This window comes from Pavona decussata, unplaced genomic scaffold (assembly GCF_977016875.1).
Source record: "Pavona decussata unplaced genomic scaffold, jaPavDecu1.1 SCAFFOLD_87, whole genome shotgun sequence".
Taxonomy (NCBI): Eukaryota; Metazoa; Cnidaria; class Anthozoa; order Scleractinia; family Agariciidae; genus Pavona; species Pavona decussata.
The window spans coordinates 295875-309479 of NW_028145504.1; the positions used below are offsets into that span (position 1 = coordinate 295875).

The following is a 13605-nucleotide window of genomic DNA, read 5'->3' on the forward strand; positions in this document are numbered from 1 at the left end:
CGTACAAAAAGGCTCAGCTCTTCGTGAACTCACTTTTTTTGTTCGGCGATAAATGAAGAAGGATTCACAAACAAGAAACTGAGTTATTTTAAGAGCTAAGGCTTACCTTTGTGATCCATTTAGTACAAAATCGAGGCATCGATAGTATTTGCTTACCACAACCCTAGCGCGCGCTTAATAGCATCACTAACAGAATCTGTAAAGCATGAGCAAACTGTGTTCGGCCACCTTAAGCGACAGGCGCACAGATCAAACAGACAGGGAAACTGGGAACGAGTGTTGTAATTTGAATCAAAACATTTTTTGGTTTGATAGATCGATCACTGAGGTATGCTAAAACAATTAGACGGCTCGATCTTGGTTTCTATCGCCCTTGATAGTTGGCTCGGGGCAACTATGAAGGGCGATAGAAACCCCCGTCACGCCACTTGTGGTGGCAGAAGACTGGGGATGAAATTACAACACTCGTTCCCAGTTTTCCTGTCTGTTTGATCTGTGCGCCTGTTGCTTAATTCTTTTTGCCTGATATTGCATACTTGTGTGGAAATGGCTTTTCGATTTGTTTGGAAACTTCGGGCAAATTGCAGTGAGTATTTGAGAATAGATCTTTTAAAAGTAGATATTTTTTGTCTCTTTATATCATGCCCTGTTACATGTTGCAGATGCCTCGCTCTGTTTGTCAGCCCAAACACGTCAACTTCTCGGCGATTCGTTTCCATGTGTTTGGAGATGCAGTAGTATAACTACTTCTTCTACTTCTGCTGCGAATGGAATTCCTCAAGCAAAAGTTGAAAGGTAATGTACAGTAGGTAATGTCCATAGATGTTTTTTTGCAATTTGTTTAATCTTCCCCTTGCCGTTTAGTCCTTGTGCTGTCGACGGTAATCAAAGCTATAGTTACGTAATTATTTTACGCAGTGGCTATTCGTACGGCACCCGTACGGCGACTTGTATTTACTATTCGTACGGGAGTCCGAAGATTTCATAGGATTTCTCTGTAATTCCTGATTCTCGCTTATCGAAATTATTATATTTACCTTTAGAAGGAATAAGCGAATCCAGTGAGTGCCCTTTCTTTGAGCGAGATAAGTTTGCGTACTCTCTGCTCACTAAGCGAACGAGCCACTAGCGACACTTCAAACTTTTTGCGAGCTACTAACATAAACTCGCACATGTCACGCAACCTCTTCTTCACAGATCAACTGGCTACAATTAGTACGCTGTAGCTTAAAAATGTGTGAAAAGAATTTCTTATATCTTATAAATAGTTATAATACACTGGCTTGGATCGGGGGGTAAGTGACAACTTGGTAATTCAATGAATTTGAACTCACGTTGGTAATCCCGTACGAATTATTCGCATTTTTGCTATTCATACGGGAATTCTTCTTCCGTCTATAGTAGGCGCAGTTTCATTCATTGCAGTGAAAATTTATACCTGTGTCAGAAGGAGAGGTGTGTTCTGTTATCTTCAACATAATTTCTGTACGGAAATGCGAGTGTCCAATAGGTAAATTCTTCCATTAAGTGAAACTCCCATTTCGCGGCTTTCTGGCCGTACGAATAGCATCACGCAGGTTGGGAATACGGGAGTCCACGGAACTGCTTAATCAGTATACCACCGGTCAGGATCAGTTGTCTGAATTTCTCAACCAGGTTAGCGATTCTTAAATTTAATGATAATTTTTACTGATACTTATAGGAATCCCAAATGAATAGCAAATACCAGTCGCTGTACGGTCTCTTCTAATCGCGTGACGTATGCGTGAATATAGCGCAAAACAATTCCAAGTGTCGCGAGTGGCTCGTTTGCTTGGTGAGCAGAGAGTACGAAAACTTACCTCGCTCAAAGAAAGGGCACTCACTGGATTCGCTTATTCCTTCTAAAGGTAAATATAATAATTTCGATAAGCGAGAATCAGGAATTACAGAGAAATCCTATGAAATCTTCGGACTCCCGTACAAATAGCAAATACAAGTCGCCGTACGGGTGCCGTACGAATAGCCACTGCGATTATTTTGTTAATATAGATTGAAAAACCATCAATGTCTTCTGAAAATGTCATCGATGCCTTAGTGTTGCTCTTTAGCAAGTTGTTATTGCTTTTGAATGTTTAGATCAAGTGCCAACGGCTCTATTTTCGTGGGCACAATGACCCCTTCTTTTTCATTGCATGTTTCGTTACATGCGCATGCTAGTGAACAATTATAATTTTAACATAATACATATTTTACGTCAACTTTTATTTCAAGGGAAGAACCTTAAGGATTGTGCCTACTAACACCTAAGTATTTTCGTGCGGTTTATGGCTATGCGGTAAATTAGTGCCCAGATCTTAGCAACTAGGCTATGGAAATCCAAAAAGAAAACTTGGAGTAACCACCCATTTTTTAGAGATAATTAAGCAACGATTATTCTAAAAAAGCAGTAAAATACAAAGCAATGTATCATTACAACTTCACGCCTATTTTAAGTGTGTCATTAAGAAATGGGTCATACATGTACCACTGGATGTTGTAGCGCGCTTGAATGGTCGTTTTTTTTCCTATGGGTATTCACTTTGGGAGCCACTGAAAGCATGTTGAATAATTTCAGTTTAATTCGTTTTGAAAAAATGTAGATATTTTGGATGAGGACCTGAAGGGGTTTCAAAGGAATGGAACAGTAGCGCCATTTAGAGGCCATGAGCGGTAGAGTTTATAAGCATATTCTTTTGTGTGAATAAACTGCATACAATGACTTGGGACTTTTCATGCATTTAGGTTTTTTCACTAAATGTTTTCAAGTTTGTTATACATGTACATGTATGTATTTATCAAAATAGAGCATTTTCAGAGCTTCAAAAAGAGATCTTGAACAAGGATTTTTGATCACTTTAGGCTGAAATTTGACTTTTGTTTGTCATTACCGGCAGTTTGAACTCTTTTTCCGTGCTTGTGTACCGAAAAGGCTATTTTTGTATTTGTATTTTTTTAAATGAGGTCGTTTTGATGGCTGTAAAATGAGTTTTGAATGGGTTTCTTTAATCAAGATTTCTCAATTGCGCGCTGTCAGCTGAGCAGCCAACTGCTCTTTCTCATTTAGATTTTGAATTGAAGTTATTCCTTACAGAAAAAAAAGTTTGCTTGATAAATTTCACTTTCTTCTTAAAATAAATCAAATGAACCCTTGAGTTTTAACATTACTGTGAACACTGAACATCCTGAGTTTTTTAAAAAGATATTTAAAGCTACAAGAAATACTATTTTTGTCGTGTTAACATACGATATTCAAGATCGTTCCAATAAGCACATACAGTCTAGATTATAGGCTTAAAATGAAGTTTAAAAAAGATTACCAAAGCAAAGCTGCAGTTCGACAGCTTTGAAAACGTCTTTATGAATCGACCTGAGATACTTTCGGGAACATTTGCAAGAATTAATGTGTGTGAGATGAGTGCATGTCCAATGTGATTGACGTAGAGAGCGAGCATGCGCTCGGGGTCTTGCATGCACTGTTTTTTAAATTTAAAACACTCAATTTGAGGTATTTCAAGTGCATCTGAGCCTTCTTTATGAATTTGGAACTCAGTGCTACTTTTCGTTTTACAATAAGATTATTTGCCTAGCATACTAGTAGATTAAAGTTAACAAGCCTCAATCTTGCACTCCCGTTCAAGCTTAGGAGGGCGAAGGTGAACCAACTTTATATTTAATATTCTTTCCAAATTCAACATTTGTTGGGTGATTAAAGAATCTTTTGTTCATTCTCAGATGATAAAGAAAAGGAAATTGTCACACATTTCCTCAAAGGGCCTTCTGATTTCTATAGCAGACTTACATTCCCGAGTGACATCTGATGTTAACACAGATGAATAGGCAATGAGTCTAAACAATAGCATCAATATATGAATACTGAATGACCCACGAAACATGGGTACACACTGACATGAAGTTGTCATGTGGCATTTTTTTTTCAAATTGAAGCTTAATTAAATCTTTGAGAATGCATGGTTACCCTCGATTTTCTTTTTGGATACCAAAAGCGCTTGCTAAGTTCTGCTTTCACCGTGCAAAAGTATTCCTGCATTAGTAGCCACCACTCATAGGAAACTCGAGTATCATGAGATGCGCAGAACGTATGCCCAGTAACAATAGTAGGCACTGTCCTTAACCAGTCTACAGAGAATGCTAGAAGTTAATGAGATTGAGCGTGTGCAGGGGCATTATTATTCTGAAAGAGTTAAAGAAAGGCAGACTGGAACCTTAACATACATACTTGACCTTTTTGCATAATCAAAATGTCTGTCTTCATTGTAATAGTACAGTGTTTACATTTACAAGACAGTGAAACGGTCCATGAAATAAATTGCACCCTATTGTGTTTAAGTTCTGCTCAAGTCAACTCAAAGCCAAAAACTGGAATAATGCTGTTAAATATGGGTGGCCCTGAAACAACAAATGAAGTACATGATTTCCTGTTGCGTCTCTTTTCTGATCGGGATCTTATGGTGTTACCAGCTCAAAGGTCAGTGAAAAGCAGTATTATTGTTATTCAAATTTTTTTTATTATTATTTTGTAAAAACAGTTACTGAATTGTTTGTTTGTTTTATACTGGATTAGTTGAGATCATAAGTGAGTTGTTTGTGGTATTATTTTGTGTCAGTCTACTCAGATTCACCAGAGTTTTTGCATGTGCCTTGAATTCCTTCAGGAATCATTGCTCCAATGTTTTATCTGCTATTTTGCATTGTGCAGTTCCAGAAAATATCCCTTCTCCCCCCACATAAGGTTTTTTATTTTACACCCTCCCTCGAGCTCCCCCAAGGAAATTCAGTGTAGCTTCATACTTTGCTTCTAAAGTTTTGGCTTTTAAGACTGCCTCCCACTAGCAATTTCCAGTGACCTTTCATGGGAGAGGTATGGATTTTTTCTGGAACTGCAAAATTCATTTACAGTAAAGACCTATGATTATGGGGAAGGTTTCTGCTTTTGTCACAAAATGAAGAGCCAAGCAGCTGATAAAACATTGGAGCAACATCTCCTGAAGCAATTCAAGGCCACATGCAAAAACTCCACCGGTGAATCTGAGCACTGTACAAGTAAAACAACAAAAAGTGATCTGAAATCGGTTGGTTATACACTGAGCCGTTCAATGTACTTGACTGTGAGATTTCAGGGACAATAATTATTACATCTATTGATTATCCTCTGTTCCATTGTTGCCATTATGAAATTCTTTAAATGTTTGAACATTACAGTAAGATGGCAGCTTGGATTGCAAGAAGAAGAACTCCAAAAATCCAAGAACAGTACCAAAAGATTGGTGGAGGCTCTCCAATCAAAATGTGGACTGAGAAACAAGGAGAAGGAATGGTAAAACTGCTTGATGAGATGTGTCCAGAAACTGGTATGTTTTCTTTCTGTCTTTAGCTATGTACTTTATGGCAGCACAAACAAGAAATTCTACCTTAAATAACCAAAATCAAAATAGCAAATATTTACTCAAGAGAATGCAGAGAGATACGGTAATGGCATTAACAATGATAGTTTTAAAAACCTTATAAGTGAAGATTTAGTTATACATAAACAAGTGAAAACAAATGATAAAACCGAACAACGTTTCAGAGTCGTCATGACGCCATTGTCAAGTTCTAAGTGATAGAAATAAATAAATTTCTGACATTGACTTTATTTATTTCTATCACTTTGAACTTGACAATGGTGTCATGACGACTCTGAAATGTTCTTTGGTTTTATCGTTTGTTTTCACTTGTTTATGTGTTTTTAAAAACAAGAATTTAATTCACTGTAAGTTGCAGAGTGTACATACGATTTTATTTTCTGTTGATGTCTTTTTCATTCCCTATCCTCCCTAGATACATGTACTCTGAAAAAAAATGAGAAGAAATTTATATAGTTATACACTCAGATAAAAATTAAGAAACTAATCATAGAAAAACTTGCACAAATAATAAGTTTTCGGTTTAATTTTAAAACAAAGCAGGCTAATGTACCCAGGTGGAAAACTTATCAAGAATCTTACAAGATTCTTATTAAGTTTCTTAACAAGATCTTACATACAACATGTAGTAATTTTCTCTTATCAAGATACTTGTAAGAAACTTGTAAGATTCTTGTAAGAACCTTGTAAGATACTTAAAGGATTCTTGTAAGTTTCTTAAAAGAACTTGTAAGATATTGCAAATTCTCATAAGATACTTTATAATAAATCTTATGATGCTGTTTAAGGTCTTAATAATAAGATCTTAATAAGATTTCCACCTGGGCAGTTGTTCTTACACTGTACAGTTTGTATATGTATGTCCTCTGGTAGGTTGTTCCACAACAGGCCAGTGAACATAAAAGGTAGATTATTCATACAGTACTTGTTCTTAAAAGAAAAAAATTCTATCTCAATGTGCACCCATGGAGAGTTACAGTTTTGTATTTATTCTCTGTACATTATCTTCTTTTTAGCCCCTCACAAGTTTTACATTGGATTTCGTTACGTGAATCCCCTGACGGAGGATACTCTTGATCAGATGGAAAGGTACATGTAATTAACATTTGTTGAGAATATTTACTTGTATGTAACTATCTTATTAGTTCATGAATCTAGACATCTGATACAGAGAGGACCTTGTTGGGGACACTCAGGGCTCACAGGTAGTTTACAAGTTGCATGAAAGCCACACAATTTTAATAACCAATGACAAACCTCAACAAGAGTAGAAAATTTTTTTCAGAGAATTTTAATCCTGTACATATCATCTATTTCATAGCATTGGGTGGTTTTCTGGTTCTCTTAATTTCTAAGTGTACACAACGCTTATTTAATGTGCTTGCGAGGTGCAGGTTATTTCGTGTTTAGGCAGGTAATTAGCGTAATATGATGGGTGTCCAGTGTACTCACGAGATGGGAAGTCCTGAGACTTATAACCCCAAGCCTGTGACCTGCTCACCACATGAGTCACCCATAGCTCAGTGGTTAGAGCATCCAAACTAGTTACTGGAAGGTCGTGTGTTCAATTCCTGCTGGGGGTTCGGAAATTTTTTTCAAGAATTTCGATCTTGTACATAATTATCATCTACATTGTATTTCATAGCATTTTATTTTTTAAGAAATTATTTGTTTCAGTTTTTTCAAGTACAAAAGTTTTAAGAATTAATTTAATTTCAGAGTTAGGATTTGCAATCTGGAGGTTCTTGGAGGTCACGCTTTGTACTGTAAATAGTCAACTGTTTTGCCTCCCACCAGTTGGTGTTTTTAACAAATGTTATGTAATTATTTCTCTGATTTATAACGTCCCCAATATCTTGCTACAGTGCCCAACACTTTGATGCTAAGATAAAGTCATGTACATGTATTATATGTAAGCCCTGGCACCTCTGATTTTGTTTTTAAAATTCTGTCCTTGTTTGTTCAGTGATGGAATAGAGAGAGCAGTGGCATTCACTCAGTATCCTCAATATTCCTGCTCCACAACTGGCAGCAGTTTGAATGCCATCTACAGACATTACCAGCAGAAAGGACATAATCCCTCCATGAAATGGAGTGTGATAGACAGATGGCCTACACACCCAGGATTAGTGCAGGTATCTGTATATTGATATCAGGTACTTCATGTAGATGATGTGGTGGGGTCGTACACATGGGCAATCTCGTACCCAGAGTCTTCAGGCTTTTTGGTCAGTGGGGCAACGCCGGGAAGTCTTCCCGGCGTTGCCCCGCTGACCAAAAAGCCTGAAGACTCTGGGTACGAGATTGACACATGGGCTGCTACAAGCAGAGTTGCAAAAACCTTGAGACACTCTTAGCTTTTTTCCTACTTGATGCAAAAAACTCACTCTAAAAGGTAAATGAACAATGTAATACATTTCAAGGTCCCCCCCACCCCCTTTCAATGTAGTAGCACGGTTTGTGGAATGTCATTACAAATTTCGTTCAACATTGATAAGGAGGGAGGAAGGGGAACAAATACGGGAATGGGGAGTCTGTAAAATGAAGTCAATAAAAGGCAGTATTTCAACTCTTTTTACAATTACTTGTAGTCTATATAATTGGAAATACATGCAAATGTTTTTTTTTTGTTTGTTTCCTCTCCCTCCAAACAATCAAAGGTCAAGTCTTGTGTTGGTGGAATGTTTAGTTCATTATATTCATGACCATATACATGAAAAAAAGCACCGTGGCTGTAAAAATGAGGAAGGTTCAACCATGGAAAAAATTATTTGTGAAGTGTTGATCAATGGTGAATTTTTTAAGTATGGTCATGAAATACTTGTAAAGGAAAACTTAGTAGTCTGTATGTCAGAAGTTTGGCACAAAGAAAATAATATTTTGAGTCCCCAGTGGGGAGTGAACCCATGACCCTCAACGTACAGGCTGGATGGTCACTTACATGTAACTAAAAGGTGACGTCATGGATGAAGACTTAATCTTCTTCGTTCCATTCTGACATTGGGAAGAAAATATTTGTTATTCGAAAAGGTGAAATGTGTTATGAATCTGTCACATAGAAGTTAGAATGCGAAATAAAACTATACTAGACTGATACATGCAACTTGCAACATGAAATTTTGTTGCAAGGTAATTTATGTTCCTTGTAGTAGTTACATGCACAGTGTATATTTGTTGTTGGACTTCTACAAGTTGCATAAATGTCACCTGTGTTTAACTTGGCCTCCAAAAAATAAATGTCTTCAGCCATGTACACATACTGTTGCTATAAACTTGTTGCTCTTTTGATATGTAGGCCTTTGCAGAGAATGTTCAAGCTGAGTTACAGAAGTTCCCTGCAGACGTCCAGAATGATGTAGTAATCCTGTTTTCTGCCCATTCACTGCCAATGAAGGTACTACAGTGTGTGTACTTTTGTCTAAAGTAGTTTGATATTGTTGAAACAACATTGGCATGTATGTACTTGAACCACTTGTAGCTTGGGGATCAGATGTAGAAAATTCATAGAATCTTTTCCTTGTCCAAATGAAATAAATAAATAAAGGGGAATTTTCAGTGGTACATCCACAGAGTGGCTATTAATTTTGTCCCCTGTTTCCTGGTCGAATTGGGATTTGGAAAATTATGTGGGTTTTTGTGGAGGGAGGAAAACTGGCGGTGAGAGAACCTGCAGAAAAACCCTTGCTCAGGGACAAGAACCGACAACAAACTCAGCCCACATATGGCGTCAACTCTGAGAATCAAACCTGGGCCACATCGGTGTTAAGCGAGTGCTCTCACCACTGCACCATCCTTACTCCATTAAAGAAAGTACAGGCTGTGGTAATAATGTTGGCTCTTGGGTTGACAGGTTGTGGAGAGAGGTGATCCTTACCCTCAAGAAGTAGCTGCCACTGTTCAGCGAGTTATGGAGACATTGAACCACTCACACCCATACAGACTTGTATGGCAGTCAAAGGTAGGTAGCCATGTTTAAGTGAGTGGTGGTGCTAAGGGCATGTTTAAAATCTTAGCTAAATTTTCCATGAAGGTTTGGTGGTCAATGGTAAGCAGGTATGCTTGAGTTAGTGGTTGTCCTAAGGGCATATTTAAGATCTAAGCTTAATTTTCCATGAATTTCTTCAAAATTTGGGCATTTATTGGAAGCCCAGAAGCCATGTTAGTTAAAAATTGTGATGGCAAGCATTAATACTCAATTTGTGGGACGGCTTGCAGTATTTACTGGTTCTATAGCCCTTGACAAAGTTTGAAATTAATTTTTAACAACTTTCTTATGGCTTCCTCTTTATCTGTTTTCCATAACCAAACCTTGCATCCCAAAGGATTTGCTTACATACTATCATGGAGTACTTGGCCATAGGCTGATTAACAAGGAGTTCAAGATGACCTTGAGATTGCCGCAAAAAAGTGCAGTAAATTCCCACTTTTGAAAGTTGCTTCATTAATGTACAACTCGTGTGTCCTGGGCAGTAAGTGGTTTTAGACCCAATAAAACATGCGCTGCGAGTTTTTTGAACGGCTTCAAAAACATTCCTGGAAAAGCGTGTGTCAAGAGAGTTCATAACAATGATGCTTTTGTGAACGATGGAAATTAGCATACGAGAAAAACATTAAACACCGCATTTTAATAAGGGAGAGGTCTTATCGGGTTTTAAAACCACTGCATGTGATGTTTCATCAACCATTTGGTAGGTCATTAAACTTATGAATTATTAATGAATCTTTGAAATAATTGTTATATGGAAGATAGGTGCTAAAAGGTCCTTCAGGTGTCTTGTTCATGTTGAATGACACCTGTGGATCTCCGTCAGGTTGGTCCCATGCCCTGGTTAGGGCCTCAGACAGAAGATGCCATAAAGGGCCTTGCAAAGAAAGGGAAAAAGAACATTCTTTTGGTCCCCATTGCATTCACTTCTGACCACATTGAAACACTTCATGAACTGGACATAGAGTATGCAGAAGAAGTGGCTCATGAGGTGAGTTACATGAAGTATAAAGTACAAAATTAAACATTCTGCATTCAAATTGGTTCATGTCGTGTACATGTAAACTATCTTGAAAATTTACATTTAAAACCCGGTACCCTCACAGCTAATACTGTGCAAGTTTATATAAAGTACATCAACATAATTTATCGTTTTTAATTTTCAAAGGAAAAGACAAGGAAAAGTAACTTAAAACTATCATTCAATGCATATAATTCATGGTAAGGTAAGGGTGACTATATCGAGGGTTAGGATTGGGTTATGTTGGTGACTATATGGTACCTTAACATGAATTAGTTGCCATCATTCAATATGATAATGTACGACAAACGCTTTAGATACGCAAAGACCCGGTCTGAAAACAGCTATGGATTTTAGATGGCAACTTGATAAACAGCTGCGGAGAATGACAAGTTCGCATCTGAAATTGTTTAAGGACTTGGAAATCTCCACCAGAAAATACAAGGGGTTCGTCTGTGATCTTTTCCTTTTGTCCTGCCTGCACTATATCCTCATCACAGGCGACTTTAGGAGAGGTCTTTCCTCTCAACGAAAAACACAGGGCATGTGCTGTTGTATTTAAGTTGATCTGTATTGTGTGGTTTTAACAGGCTGGCATTGAAAATATTCGTCGAGCCGCTTCATTGAATGACAGTCCTACATTTATCCAGGTAAGAACATTCTTAGAATGAAGTAAACTGTGTGCAGTTTGTTATCGTCGTGAACCATCACGGATACCCCATACTGGTGTGATGCTCCAAACCGCGCAACTACTGGGAGATTGCTTATGAAGCTGTTCATGAATTTGTTTCAGTTCGGTCTGGCATTATTCCTATCGCTGTTGTAAAGTGAAACTCAGGTTCACTTTTAACTGATCTTAATTTATGTGGGATATTGGTGAAGCGTAACTGATCGCCGCAACGTTTTTGTCTAAACGCCACCCTACGGAAATATGGGCTACTGGTTAATTGGGGCAGGGCCATGTACACAATACCTCTGATGGGCGTACATGAAGCTTTTTCATTAATGGCAAGGCAAATCACCAAGGTTCTTCGTCAGTCAGTAGAGCCGCAAGTTTACTGGGCTTTTATTTTGATGTCGCCTATCTGAGGCTAAGCACAATTTCATTCAAAGTTTAGTCCGGATTAACATCCGGATTCCAAACAGTCGGTTTGAGGCTTAATCATGTGCGCTATGTTGCGTCTACTGCATCCTTGTTCCCAGAGCCTACGATCTTTTGGTCTGCAGTTGGATCGTAGGCCCTGGTAACAGCCGTTACCGGATGTCGTGAATTTCACGACATCCGGTAGCGCACGCTCAGTGTGATAAATTACCATTGCGCTTGCTCAGTATTATTATTGCTCAGTACTGCTCAGTATTAGGAAGTAAAGACAAATGCGCAGAAGCGTAGCATTTTTCACCTTATGGCGCATCAGGTTTTCGACAGCCAATGAAAAAAAGATATTTTTGGATGGACCCAGGGCCACTCGTTCAACAATTAAAAAAAAAAAACGTTGGGGCTCTGGGAACGAGAATGCGTCTACTGTTACAAAAACAAGAAATTCAAATTCTTTTTACTTTTAAGTTGGTACTACAGTAATTGATTTGAGAATTAGCTGTGGCACTGGAAAGGACAATCTTGAGTTTTATGTTTCCTTTTATGTTGTTTTGTCAGGCGATGGCTGATGTTGTTAAAGCTCATTTGGAGTCAGGAATAAGCTGCTCTCGCCAGCTTCCTCTCCGCTGTCCCATGTGTGTGAATCCCACCTGTGGGCTCGCTAAAGATTTCTTTTTAAACCAAACGATTTAACACGTAAAGAATAGGGATGGACCATAGATACAGCTTCTCTCCTCCGTACAAACTCCAAGAGAATATCGAGACATATCGAGAAAGAGAAATTCCCGGGATGAAGAAGTTACTAAGGATAAGAGCACGCCTTGATTATTTGATTGTTAGCGGGGGTAGTAACTTGAACTGTGGCCTCATTGTAGCGTACGTGCCTGGCAGTTCCAGCAGCGAAGCGTCAAGAAATCTGGAAAGCGAAAATTAAAACAACCAAACAAAACAAACGTTAAAAGGTGTGTTTCTTTAACTCGTCTTGTGGACTTGCGTTTCCCAGTTGCATTCTCTGCCTAACTACAGCTATAAGTACGGTGGAAACGCGCGAGCCCGAACACTCAAGAAAAAAAGTTGACAAAGCGGGAGTTCGTGATAGCTAGTGAATTACTGTAATCAGTGTCCAAGGGAGGGCGTTTTCCTCCAGGATAGCGACTAGTTTGGGATCGCCGAGATTTAAGATAACTGGAGTCTCCTAAATAAGTAAATTTAACGTGTACGCGTTTTAATGGCTGTGCTAATGGTGGGTCTACAGACTTGAGAAACAGACTTCGCAGGGACGCGACATTTACTTTTGCACGCAGGTATCACTGAGCAGTAAGGCCAAGCAAAGAGATACAGTTGAAAAAAAAAAAAAAAAAAAAAAGAGAGATACAGTTGTGCGCATGTAGGTTCTAAAAACACCGTCAACACTTTTAGCTATTGAATTAAAAAGTAATCGAATGCGATGAATACATGTAAATCAGAGTGGAAAACAGAGGTAGAGCGTACTTTTGGTCTTCTAAGGGAAGTGGTCAAAACTAGCTATACTCGAACAGGGTCCACCAAACCCCAAAATAGATGTTGGTCTCTGCCTGCACCTCACATCCTCAACTTCAAAAGATGGTGTCTTTGTCCTCTATCCAGCAGTAAAAAAATTACGATGAGATTCAAACATCACTTTTCTTTTTTGTCTAGCAATGCTGGCTCTTGCTTGCTGAATATTTCTGTGTCAACTCAAATTTTAAAGCCAATAAAATTTTGTTGGTAATGTTCATGAGATGGGTGGTGTTTTTGATAACCCCCCTACCCCAGACAAGGTGGGTCCTCTTCGAACAAACTTGTTATGACCAGTTCCCGAAGTGTTTGGTCCAATCCCTTGTTCTTTACACCGCCGCGGGGCGACTGCTTTTATGCCAGAGTTTGTAATGAATCATGTAAACAACAGTTTTACTGAATAAATTCGAGAGACAGTGTTTGGTTTTGTTGACTTTGTTAGTACAAATCGTGGCAATACTGAAGGTGGTGCGGGTTAATGAACTTGGTAATTATTCTAAACAAAGCGCGTCTAGCTTTGTGG

The 13605-nt window shown here is 38.4% G+C and overlaps 1 protein-coding gene across 2 annotated transcripts; it reads left to right on the forward strand.

The window, feature by feature from the left end:
* The first annotated feature begins 459 nt into the window (after nt 1-459).
* On the forward strand, nt 460-12499 carry LOC146474613 (ferrochelatase, mitochondrial-like). Of its 2 annotated transcripts, none has more exons than XM_085116369.1 (11): nt 460-586; nt 663-795; nt 4370-4507; nt 5242-5390; nt 6461-6533; nt 7411-7579; nt 8740-8838; nt 9295-9402; nt 10256-10420; nt 11041-11100; nt 12105-12499. In XM_085116369.1, the coding sequence occupies exons 1-11, from the start codon at nt 547-549 to the stop codon at nt 12237-12239; spliced, it is 1269 nt and encodes a 422-aa protein (XP_084972495.1). In that variant the 5' UTR covers nt 460-546; the 3' UTR covers nt 12240-12499. The 2 variants fall into 2 exon arrangements, with proteins under 2 accessions (XP_084972495.1, XP_084972496.1); XM_085116370.1 differs by having other exon boundaries at nt 516-586; nt 684-795.
* Nucleotides 12500-13605: the final 1106 nt, after the last annotated feature.

Bases quoted from the DNA above. Each gene is read 5' to 3' on its own strand.
- LOC146474613 (XM_085116369.1), top strand. From the start codon at position 547: ATGGCTTTTCGATTTGTTTGGAAACTTCGGGCAAATTGCA. The intron at 4,508-5,241 runs GTCAGTGAAAAG...TGAACATTACAG, and splicing joins ATGGTGTTACCAGCTCAAAG to TAAGATGGCAGCTTGGATTG. The intron at 10,421-11,040 runs GTGAGTTACATG...TGGTTTTAACAG, and splicing joins CAGAAGAAGTGGCTCATGAG to GCTGGCATTGAAAATATTCG.